This window comes from Ambystoma mexicanum, chromosome 11 (assembly GCF_040938575.1).
Source record: "Ambystoma mexicanum isolate Mex_15411 chromosome 11, UKY_AmexF1_1, whole genome shotgun sequence".
Lineage (NCBI taxonomy): Eukaryota > Metazoa > Chordata > Amphibia > Caudata > Ambystomatidae > Ambystoma > Ambystoma mexicanum.
The window spans coordinates 108917412-108929461 of record NC_090934.1 but is presented as its reverse complement, the minus strand read 5'-3'; the positions used below and the strand labels follow the sequence as shown (position 1 = coordinate 108929461).

Genomic DNA, 12050 nt, shown 5'->3' with positions numbered 1-12050 from the left:
AGGGCGAAGGAAGGAGAAAGTGCAGAAAAACAAGATAGTGGAACCCCTTTCCTAGGTCCAGATCGCTCTCTGGCTACTCTAAATCCTCTCTTCTCATGCCTTCAAATTCAAATATCCATTGGTGTGCAACTTCCTAATGTGAGACTGGCTTTTATTTTGTGAGAGCTCCTTTGGAAGCAGGGTTTCCAAAAGATGTCCCGGTGAGAGCTCCTTTGATTAGTGGAGGCTTTACTTTCCTCTCGGGGTATCAAATGAAAGCAACATCCTGACCTATTGTCTAATGGGACCAGTATGGACCGCCAGGCTGCCATTAATGCACATTGTCCTCAAATAGCATGTCGGGCCTCACTGTGTTAGCATGGTTATGATTCCAAATTGATGTTGCTGTAATAGTTATGTGTTATAACCAGTTATAGCTTATTATTACATTTTACCCTGCCACCAGACAGATAAGAGCAACAACTATTATATTTTGGGTCAAAGGCTCAGAAGTTAAATCACTGTAAAATCACATTGAGACATGCACAAATTACCTTTGAACCTACCATGTGTCACTGGAGAGTTGGTGTTGCAATTGCCAGGAGACTGGTGCAGCAATAACACATGTATGCATTTTGATTGTGGCATGGAGCTTTCAAAAGGGGGGGCCTGATTAGCAAACTCCTCTTCCAGACCTTTCAAAAACAGGATTACCTCCACTTGTATTAATAACAATCAGAACAAAACAGTGATTTGACACCCTTACAAGATGGCAATCTATCAGAGATACCTCTTGTAACTTCTAACTAACCCCTTACCACATTCCTGCCAGAGACTATTGTGTGTGACCTGTAGACAAGCATTCTTCATGTTATAAAAATTGGAGCCTAGATAAAAGTAATCACTGTGTTAGCTATGTTGGGATGGGCAGCCTGAAGACCTCAGAGACCCCTCCCCACATTGTGATTGTCCCCTTCCTATGTGCACAACATACTGGGCCAGCTGGGGCCTAGGTGAACTGTCCAGCACAGTGATGGCCACCGGGTGCTGGGAGATGCTGGGTAGTGCATCTCAAGGTCAAACTGTGGTTTGTTGCCAGCAGTGATCTATCCAGTGCTTCAAGTGTCACTAGAAAAAGGAAGTGAGAGCTAGCTGACAAGTGGCCTCCCTTATTGAATGAGTGATATGGGCCCCTTTCAGGTGAGGTCTCCATCACTGGTGGGTCTTTGTGGCACTGTATCACAGACGCAAATTTCTGTGTTGTTGGGTGATCAGTGTACCAATATGTTGGCACACTACTACAGAGGAGCTGTTCCCTGCTCATCCATTGAAAAGTGGACATTGCGCATGGCCTGCCTAAGGGGGCAGAGTGTTAGGGGACATCCCCATCTCATTAATGGTAGTGCAATTAGATCCTGATCTTCTTGGGGCTGGGAGACTACATATTCGTGAACACTGCTGAAGCTTGTGGTGAGTTTGAGAGCAGGTCTGTCTTGCACTAATCAGTGATGTGACTTGGTTTGAGGTGGACTGTTCTTCTCCTAGGTTGGGGTGGGAGGTGCCCACTGACCCACAAGAGACCAAGCCCAGTGAATGGGTCTTTGCTAGTTGAGGGATGAGGCACCATTGGAGCTCTACAAAGTTTGGGGCGCATTGCCAGAACGATGACCTATTGAACCCTGATGCCCTCCATAGTTCGTATTGTAGATGTGACTCGTTCATCCCATGTAGGTGCTTGGGCTAAGACAACATGGGGTGCAGGGTTCTGTGTGGCACCATGGAGACTGGATGAGGATGTGGACATATTGATCTGTTTATTGACTCATTGGTTCGGTTAGTTCCATGTCCAAGCCTCGAGGCACGAGGTCGATGCTGTGGGAGATATGATTTTTTTTTTATGGTCTCATGTTGGTGGATGTTACTTTGAGTTCAAATCATGCTTGATTAGTTTTGTGTGCCCCTTATAGTTGCTCCCCCAAAGGTGGTTTATGTGTAGTAGGAGGGGATTGATGGTGTAGCCTTCCTAGGAATTTTTTTGTTGTGGGGGGGGGCACAAATACAATGTGTTGTGAATATTCTGGCCATCTTGCTGTTATTGTTCTCCTCTCCTCTTACTCCCTCTTTCTCTGCTTCTCTCTTCTGGCCCTGATCACCGTTAGTCTTGATATATGTCTGTCCATCTTGTCCTGTTACTTGTGCGGCCCGAGGCCTATGGTCATGTGGCGCATTACAGGAAATAAAATAAATAAATAAATACATAAATAAATACGTATTGTATCACATTGAATAACCTATATTTCACCCTATTCAAACTCAAATGGACTGGTCCACCCTCTCCCATCTTAGGCTAATGCCCAATGGTTTTCCAGTATTTATGCATATCTGTATTAGGGGAGTTGATATTCAACGTACATGAGTTGCAGGCTCTTGGCATGTATTGCTGTTGTCCCTTATGGGGTGGCGGTCGCGGCCCACTAGTATGTGTTCTCTCGTTTCCCTGACTTTCATCTGCGTTTTATGCACTCTGTTTTAGCTTGAGCATGCTAGACCGCGCATACCTCATATGTTTGGCTGTTGTGGATGTTTGCTGCCACCATGCTTGCTAGAATATTTGCACCCTGAAACTACTTGGCCGCTACCTTGGAGTCGGTTGCGAGCAGTTGGTGTGTGAGTACATGCCGGAAAATGTGATTGCCACAGTGAAATGTGTTTACTGGGGTGTCTTGTCGTGAGTGAGGGTGTTTCTGTTCTGGAATGAGCAAGGTTTTCCCATTCTAGTCTATTTTACTCTTTTCATATCAAGGTTGGCATTCAGGGGTATCAGTAATGATTGCAAGGCACATTGACCTCTCTGGTGTACATCTGGGAACAGTGCAGTTGCTGCTCTGAGTGCCTCTGAAGTGTTTCTTCAATGTCTATCTTTTCTTCTAGTCTTACATTCCAATACTTTAACCAAAAAGGACATCTGAGAGGGCCAAATTTCCCCATTAGGGCCCAAAGAGCAGGTCAAAGGGCCAAATGAAACAGTGTCATAAACTGTGGACTGACCTGGAGCGTATTTCACAAACAATGTGATAGCTAAATGGGCTCTGAGCATGGCACATTCGGAGCACACTCAGTTATTGCATAATAAAGAATGAAATAGCCAAGATGGCTACTGTGGAAGATGAACTGGGGGGTCCATTTTGATTGATAGAAACCCTGAACACCTTGTTTGTACTAATCATGATTGGGCTTCCAAACTGGAAATGCAACCGCAACGTGCGCATATTCTAAATGTCCCTTTAAGAAAACAACAAAAAACAAGCAAAATGGCCGCAGCCAAATACAGTGAAGTGAGCAAGTACATTTGTAATTTGCATGCGGTTTTCTTGGGTGTGAAAGCAGAAAAGTTAGTGGTCCATATGTCTTATGGAGGATTGCTGGAGAGAGAAGCCAAAGACTAGGGGGTTTGTGGAGGAGCGTGGGGGAAACTGGGGTTGGCAATAAAGGGGCCACAGAGGCAGGCCCAGCAGGGCAATGGCTGAGCACAACATGGTGGACCTGGAGGATGACTCCCTCCACCTTCCCGGCCACCTGATTGGCAGATGCCTCACCACGGGTGGTACTTTTTCTGACTCTCCTATTTGGGGTGGTCACTAAATATGTTACATTCAATACAGCTGTGAAGGCCAGACTCTCCCATCAGTCATTTCTTTCTTTGTGTGGACTAGAATACTCCAGGGAGCGCAGGTACATTTAAATTCCTTTATTGCTTGTAGTTCCAGGTTGCATTTACTCTTAATGTATATACATTGGGAGAGAAGCTCACCAGTCCATCCTCAGGCACTCACCTCTCAGGTCTAACCTACATTCATGGAATCATGCACGCATCACATTCCCCCACACCCATTCATCCGCATGCGCCAACATTCTACCAGCTGCAGGCTAGCGTGACCAGTGACAAGGTTCACGCTAGATCTTACATTACTCTGTGTCAATGTGCCTAAAAGCTTTTCCAGAAAAAGGTGGCACTTTTTCCTGTCAATGTCTATTCAGTTCTACATGCCTGAGTCAAATCTCGATATTGGTTTTACTCAGTTAACATTGAGCTACATGTCTGCATGTGTAGAAACTATCAAATTCAAGTCATTATTGTAACACATGCTGCTTTGTTCTGACACATTGCATTTATCTATATTTGAATGTTTTAGCTGGGGAATGGGAACTTCACAAATGAATTTAATGTAATTAAACATGAGTGCCTGCACGTAAAACGTGGCGAGAGGGGAATTAATGAATAGGGCTGAGGTTTTGGGGCTTGGGTTTGCTGACTGGAAAGAGTGTGACAGTTTTCTGTGTCAAATGAAAGCATGAAAAGCTTGGGAGCAAAGGTTTGACCTGCTGTCCTTCCCTTCAAAGGATCTGTATGCCCTGGACCTGGAACCCTACCGGTATTCTGGAGTGAACTTGACTGGGTTCCGGATCCTGAACGTGGAGAACCCCTACGTGGCCATGATCTCGGAAAAGTGGTCCATGGAGCGGCTTCAAGCGGTGCCCAAGCCTGAGACTGGTCTTCTGGATGGGATAATGACGGTATGATAATTGCCCTAAGACGTTATGTTATCACCTCTGGGAGCACACATCTGCACTATGTATTAGTCTTTAGCGCCCAGAGCAGGGGGCAGCAAAGAATCAGGTTGCTCGGATTGTGGGCTGAATCCCACAATCCAAGCAAGTGTTTTCCGAGTAACCTGATGTCTGCCTTCCCAGCCCCTTTGCCTTCCGTTTTCCATCCCTAACACCCCCACTTACGCGATGCCTTCAGCAGCGGTGGCGGCACCCCCACTGTCGCAGCTGCCCAGTCTTCCTGCGGCCCGCCATGGAAATGGAAGAGGGGCTCCGTTTCGAGCCTCGTCTTCAATCTGCGTGGCGCCCATCTTGCTTCCGTTTTTTATATTACTGAACAGGGCTGCACTCGGGCCTATTAACCCAGGCGGGCCGTTACCACCAGTTGCAGCCCCTGGAACGGGTGATTATTTAATTTAGCTCAATGCCATTTCTCTCTAACATGCGGTCACTTCAGGGCCATACCTCTTTTAGATTAACCCTTTCAAGGGATCTTCAAGTAGTAGTAGGCTGCCTAGAACACTAAAAACAGCTATTTCAGCAGAAACCATAAGCACCCATGTCTACTTATTACATAGATTGGATTGTAATATATAATTGCTGTGACGCATTCACCTCTGTCCAGGATTCCCCCCTGACAAACGTCCCTTCCCCTGTGCACACTCTCTTCAAGCGCCATGCAGCAGCTAGCACCAAAGCTGCACCAGTAGATCAGGAAAAATACCAAAAAAAGTTTCTGATTGACCCATAGGGTTTAGTTTAGTTTAGTTTATTATTTATAATGCGCCGAAAAGCCCAAGGGTAACAAGGCGCAGCAGATACAAGAATTTGCAAGACTTAGTTACAGACAGTAATATATGTACAGGTATGAATACAGTTGCCAGGGTGCATAGACAGGGTGAACATACCACCATGAATTTCTCAAATGCTGTAGTCCCGTTTTCTTATGCTCTGTGTTATCTCATGTCCACACTCTATTCGATGTATAAACTCTGTTGCGGTATGGTTAGAAGTATTGTTATAATTTTTGATAAGTTGGGGTGAAAATGTGCTGATTACAAGCATGTGGTATTACAAACCTACGGGAAATCTATTACAACGGTTCTCAACCTCAGGTGACTACTTCTTAAACTATATGTCGGAACTGAAAAATATGTTAGAAACTAAGTTGCAAATCCTTAAACATGGTGCCCTTCTAGTCCTTCCTCCAAAATGTTGAGTTTCTTAGTGTTCTCATTGTTCAAACTCTTTTGGAGCACCGAGAGGTGGGAAACATCCAGGCAAAGCGGTTTAGCCCATATATGTTCTGCTACCCCATATTCTAAACATTGCAATATTGAGGATAATCGAATGCATGTGAGTACCAGGAAAGTCATGCATGCATAGTCCAGAGCAGAGAATATCAGTGCAATAGGTTAGGTTGTGCTTAGGTTGGCTGCACCAGATCGTTTCATCCTGGAGGTTCCTAAGGAGCTGGTGTTAACCCTGCAGAACGGTCCAGGCCCATGCACACCAGAAGCCTCTCATTACTCTGCTGATTAACAACACCTTTGGAGGAGAAGGGGAAGGGGACAGCATAACAAGTACAAACATTTCTGGTAATGATGAAGACATAATGGGTATAAGATAGTTTCCTAATTGCACCCAGGATTTACCCTGATTCCAACCCTCTGAACCCTGCTCACCTGTACCTTTCCAACAAATGAGCAGGAGAAGATTTGCAAGGATTCCCATCTACAGTTAATACATCTAACTCTCGCGATCTTGTGTGAATGACTTCTCGAGCGTCATTTTTAAATAATTTTTATTGTTCTTATTATGGTATTTATCGAGTGCGAACAAAGCTTCCGTAGGCAACTGAGCGCTTTTCCGAGGTAACAATAGAAAAAGATATCCTGCTGGCATAGGATACAGGGGGGCACAAAGGAGGGGTACAGGTGTACAGAGTGGCGGGGAGGAGAGAGGTGGAAGGCATCTAGAAATTCAGGGGGCGCGGGTGCAACGTGATGTCTAGTTGTTGAGGAGAGATTTCTTGAAGAGGTGGATCTCGAGTTCTTTTCTGAATTGTAGGAGAGTGGAGGCAAGTCGGATGCTGACGGGAGGAGGTTCTATAGTCTTGGGGCTTAGGCAGAGAAGGCTTGTTTTCTGGTCCTTTCCTTTTTTCAGTGGCAGATTTCCTTGCTTGCTGCAAATGGAGATCACAGGAAATGTAAGCGAACCCTAACAGAATACAAGATAATTATAAGATATGGCATTTATAATGCGCCTATACACAAGTGTTTCAAGGCGCGACGAGGCAAGGGAGGGGAAACAGAAGAGGACAAAAACAACGATCTTACTAGGCCCAGTGACATTCAGATCTCGAAAAGGGTCTACCCGCAGACCCCCATTCCCAGTATTCTCTTACAACATGGACTTATGTGAACATCGGAAATAGATAGGTTTAATTTCACTGAGTATTGGTATGAGTGCAAAAGGTTAATTACGGTTTTCATCTTGCAAGACAAATTAGACAGCATTGTAGCATGTTCCCATTCCCAATAAACTAACACTCCTCCCCTCCAGGAGGGCTCCTTTTTTGTGCACCCCAGACATCGAAATTCACTTACCAGGCCTATTCACGACTGGCCTTAAACAATCATTTGATTGTCTCCTGAGAATAGTCCCTTGTTTATGTCTGTTGCCTAAATCGTACACCTGACTAATGCCCAGAGTCAGCATATCAAATGTGGCTGCGTTAGTTTAATATGGTGGCTACCAGCATGGCTTGGTGCCAGTATTATTGAGTTGCCCTTATTAAGAGTTGACTGTGATTTAAATAAATAAACAAAAAATGCTACGGTCATAGGAGCGGCACTTGTATCAAGATGTGAGGGGGAAAAAAAGTATTCACCCAATACTGCTATCTTCTTTTGGCAGGGAAGTGTCTCCCAGACCCATCCTGTCCCCTCCCTCTCTTGAACACCCACCACCCCCCCCCCCCTTATTTTCACATGTTATTATCTCACCAATTCACTTGTATCCTTACTTTTGATTAAGTTTGCGGTTCCATGGCCATGTACACTTTGTATGCAAAATGCAGTTTTGAATACAAATGGCAAATAACTCGAACCAATACTCAGTGGCAAGTAATACAGGCTAATAGCAACACTCTCAACTTTCCCGTGGCCATGCATCAGAAGGCCACCCAGTCCTGCTTTTTTTTTTTTCTCCTCTGAATCCTGAGACTTGTAGTTTTTTCTTTTCCATTTGAAATATGAGATAAACTAAACCCACAGGATTCCAAACAATAACAGACATGGATGTCCTTCGCATGTATGGCCAGGGGAAACCTGACAGCCTTGCGGCATTTGTTATGGTTCATCAGAATGAGAAGTCCTGCTTTCCACGAAACCGCCAGCTCCAACGCTTTACCTCATTCCTGACCAAAGGGCATGGCCCTTGGACCAGCCATTCAAGTGACGCCACGTGGACGCACATCATTAACGCAGAGCCCTCGAGTCCGCGGCGTCCCCGTCCTCCCATTCCAGTAGTCGAGTCGCTCCGTTTGAGGCCGGAAGGCGCTTTATATACTGCAGATATAAAGAGGATATTTGTGTCTGGAGAGTTATCGAATGGGGGTGATTCACGGCGCTGGAGGCGAGAGCCCGCGCGAGGCGGCGAGAGCTCAGGCGAGCCTCATTACTGCGGCCCTGCTGGGTTTTAATGCTCCGCCGCGTCTGCACTTGGAGAAAACAACTTTAAAATTCAAACACTGCATTGAAGAAAACAAAGTACACGATCTGGGACACATTTATAGCTGAGATTTGTTCTCCGCTGTTTTTTTCTCTGAAGAAGTAAGCCGGGTTTTACAAGGCACCTACTGGTGCTTGAGTGTGAGGTCCAGGGGGGCTTTCTATGGGCCTTTCCCGCAAAGTGCTCGAGAAGTGTGGCCAGCGGCGCGCGATTGAAACGGCGATTCTGCTAAAGTGGGGGCAAATCCCCTCTGCGAAAGAAAGGGTTTGATTGGTCGCGTGTCACCACATTACTACGTTTGCAGATAACGTTCTCTGCTGCTCCACTCTGTAACTTACTACCCCTCACAGGGGGGTCTTGTGTTATGTCAAGTGTTTTCACAAACTTGATTAGGTTAAGTAGGCCATTAAAGTACACATTTGCAAAGAGAAATCACATTTGAGTGAAAGCAAGGACAGAAAAGGGAGTGGAAAAGGGGCCTAAAGGGAAGATAGGTGTGTGAATGAGTAACTCATTAAAAACTGGCCCCAGTTATGCAGGTTCATTAAGCTTACAGTTACTTGTATACACCCCAGTTCTCCCCATAGTCTTCAATAACATTGCCCCTTTGGTAAGAACATTTTTCTTTAGCTGGGAGGATAACTAAACTATATCACCGATCCACGGTATGGCACCCCGTATCCAGGGCTTTAAGTGGGCCGGGGCCTGCCAGGGCAGCCCCCGGCAGGCTCCAAAATGTCCAGGCCCGGGCCGGGCCCACTAATCTACCCGGGCAGCCTCGGCTACTACATGGAAAAAGCTTTTTTTCTAAAGCCTCAATCTCTCGCTCATGTGCGAGAGCTTCAGGCTCCGGAAGAAAAATGCCTTTCAGCCATAATGGTGGCACCGCATCTGCGAGGCATCCCTTTAAGCAAGAGATGCTCGTGGGCCGGCGCCACCATTATGGAGAAAACCTGAGGCCGCTGGAAGCAGAGGCCTTGCTTTCTAAATATTGAAGCTCCCGCGGATTCGCAGGAGTTTCAGTATTTCGGAAAAAGGCCTTCGCTTCCAGCGGCCTCACCCTTTCAGCCTTAATTGGGAGGCTGCTGCTCGCCAGCTGGCGATGACTAGCATCACCATTAAGGCTGAATAGGCGAGACTCTATCCCCTGCCAGGCAAGCATATAGAAAATAAATGCAGAGATCAGCACCCTCTCCTGATTGCGGAGAGGGTGCTGATCTCAAGAAAAGGCTGCTTGGCAGGGTTGCCTGTAGCCCATTGAGCCGCGGCTCATCAGGGGGGTGTGACCTAATGGGCCAACAGGACCGCTGCTGTTAGGCCATGCCCACTTGATGAGCCCCGGCTAATTTTGTAGTGCCACTTAAGGCACTACCTGTATCTCCCCTCCTCTATCCAACTCTACAAGCCTTCTCGTAATTTCCGGTCTGCCTCCCCGACTACCTTTTTGGCTCCTCGCCCTCCCTTTGCTTCCTCTCACTTCCGCTCTTTCTCTCTTCTTGCTCCACTTGCATTTCATTCTCTTCCCCCGGACATCCGAGAAACAGTCCAGATGGATTTGTTCAAAAACAAACTAAAACCCTACCTCCTCGCCTCCGTGTTACCCTCTTAAAATACCTCTCATTTGCCTGCTAGCTAACATTTTCCCCACGCCACTAACCTGCCTCTGTCCCTCACTTCCTCTGCTTCCACTCTGGCACTTTACCCATCATTGTCCCATCTCGAGCACAGCTGGCCGTACCGCCTACCTGCACTTAAAAAATGTCCAATGCTGGTTCTCCTTAATCTATGTATGTCCACTTATGTATTGTCCCGGTGACTGTTCTATTTACTTCACTCCAACACCTGGTCAGAATGTCCCTCAAACTCAGCCCATTGTAAGAAGCTCACTGCTTCCCGTCAAATCTGATTTCATGTCTATTGTACATTCTTTTGTGATCAAAAGAGCATTGTTCCTCCTGTATATAAATAAATAAAGTAAATAAATAAATGCTCTGATGCCATATCCATGGTTCAAGTTACTCTGGTGGATCTGAAAGAGAGGGAGGTGGGGGGCATTAATGGAGAGTGGGGAAATGCAAGATTGCTCTCCTGTTGTGTTGATGCATGCAGACCTAAACTCTGCATGCAAGTCAGTATATGTCCAGAGCATAGAGGCCTTTGTGTCTGATGTGGAGCGTTGTGGTCCTGCAGTGCTAGGATGCATTGGCCCATGGTGTGATATGTATGTTTGATTTACAAATGTTGTGTTCTAGTGCAGAACATAAGTCACAATTTGGCTTTCCCCTCCCTTCCATACAAATACTCCAGCATTTCCTCTAGCGTGACATTTGCATGCTGGCATAATTGCTGTTAATTCCTATGGAGTCTGCTTGCATTTTACACCAGTAAAAATCAGGTGGATTCCATAGGAAACAATTGTAAATGCTGCCTGCCACATGAAAATGGCAGCTGGCGTTTACACAATTTGCACAGCGCAGTGAAAAGAGGGGTGGGGATACAGGTTTGTATAACAGAATGTTACACTTCCCTTTTGCACTCCGATATGCCGAGTGGACCTGTTTTTATCAAAGTGTAAACGTAACAGGTACCCTCCTCTTAATTTACACACGCTTCAATAATCAACTCCTAAGTGCCTGGATGGCAGAGGTGTTGCTAGGTGGGGGCTAAAGGGGCTATAGCCCTGGGTCTTTTAGTTGTAGCCCCGGATGCAAGCTCAGGGGCTACAACCAAAAAGTCTAGCTAGCCCCGTGTCCCGACAGTCCTGACATTAGTGTAGCCCCGTATCTTTTCCAGACCTAGCAACACCCCTGCTGGATGGGCTGATAGAAGTTCATAGTGTTTTAGCCCACAGCCAACTAATGGGTCTGATGTGAAACCTAAGGCATCTGATGCGGATGAGTGCCCACCACTAGGGTCTAACCTAATGTTATCTTTTCCTTTATGACATCTGTGTAACAAATCAACTTCCGGGGCACCAGTGGTCCAGGGATGAATATTGGTTTCTAAACCATCAATCAACCCCAAACCTCTAGTACACCAGAAAGGAGCCGAACAGATCGGAAACACAAGTTAATTATAAACCTCCTTGTCCAATTTTTGTAACATGGATGGAAAGGCAGGCTTATCTGTGCAAGATCGTGGATCATTGGCTAGTTGCAACACAGACAAAATACAATTATTACTCAATGATAAAATGGACCGTCCAGTCATGGTTGTATACAAATATCTCCTTTAATTTTATTACAGCAGACAGTTCCAGTACACTACAAAATACAGCCCACCCTGTAAAGGAACACAGAGGACAGACAGTTTCACGAAGGAAAGGGATGCACTCTGGATACTGACAGGAGTGTAGTCGGTAAAGCAGCAATCAATCTTAACTGTTTAAGGTTATTTGGTTTCAGCACCAAGGGAGTAAGGGGTCGTAAATGTCACTAGGGGACCTTCGGAGAAGGACCAGGGGGACTGAACCACATTGCACCTGGTGCTTGAGATGATCTTGATGCTCGACAGCTCTAAGTCGGTTCCAGGATGCTTTGCAGCTCCTGTGACAGAGTTCAAGAATGGAGATAGCTGTGGGTATCAGGCGGCAGGCAGTTCGGCAAGCGAGGCTGGATAGATGGCTGCAGGCTCAGGGTCAAGAATCGTGTCTTTGTGCGGGTTGGCAGATCTGGAACGCTGGCTGAGGCATCTTGGTTGATGCTTGTTGTGGCACTCCTAGCTTCTTC

General features: G+C 46.2%; 1 protein-coding gene across 2 annotated transcripts in view; it reads left to right on the top strand.

The window, feature by feature from the left end:
- GRIK3 (glutamate ionotropic receptor kainate type subunit 3) overlaps positions 1-12050 on the top strand; it is a 1124179-nt gene that overhangs the window by 673811 nt on the left and 438318 nt on the right. For both annotated transcript variants that reach the window (XM_069622638.1, XM_069622639.1), the window contains exon 6: positions 4381-4554. In XM_069622638.1, the coding sequence (XP_069478739.1) occupies positions 4381-4554 (174 nt within the window). The remainder of the gene's footprint in view (positions 1-4380; positions 4555-12050) is intronic.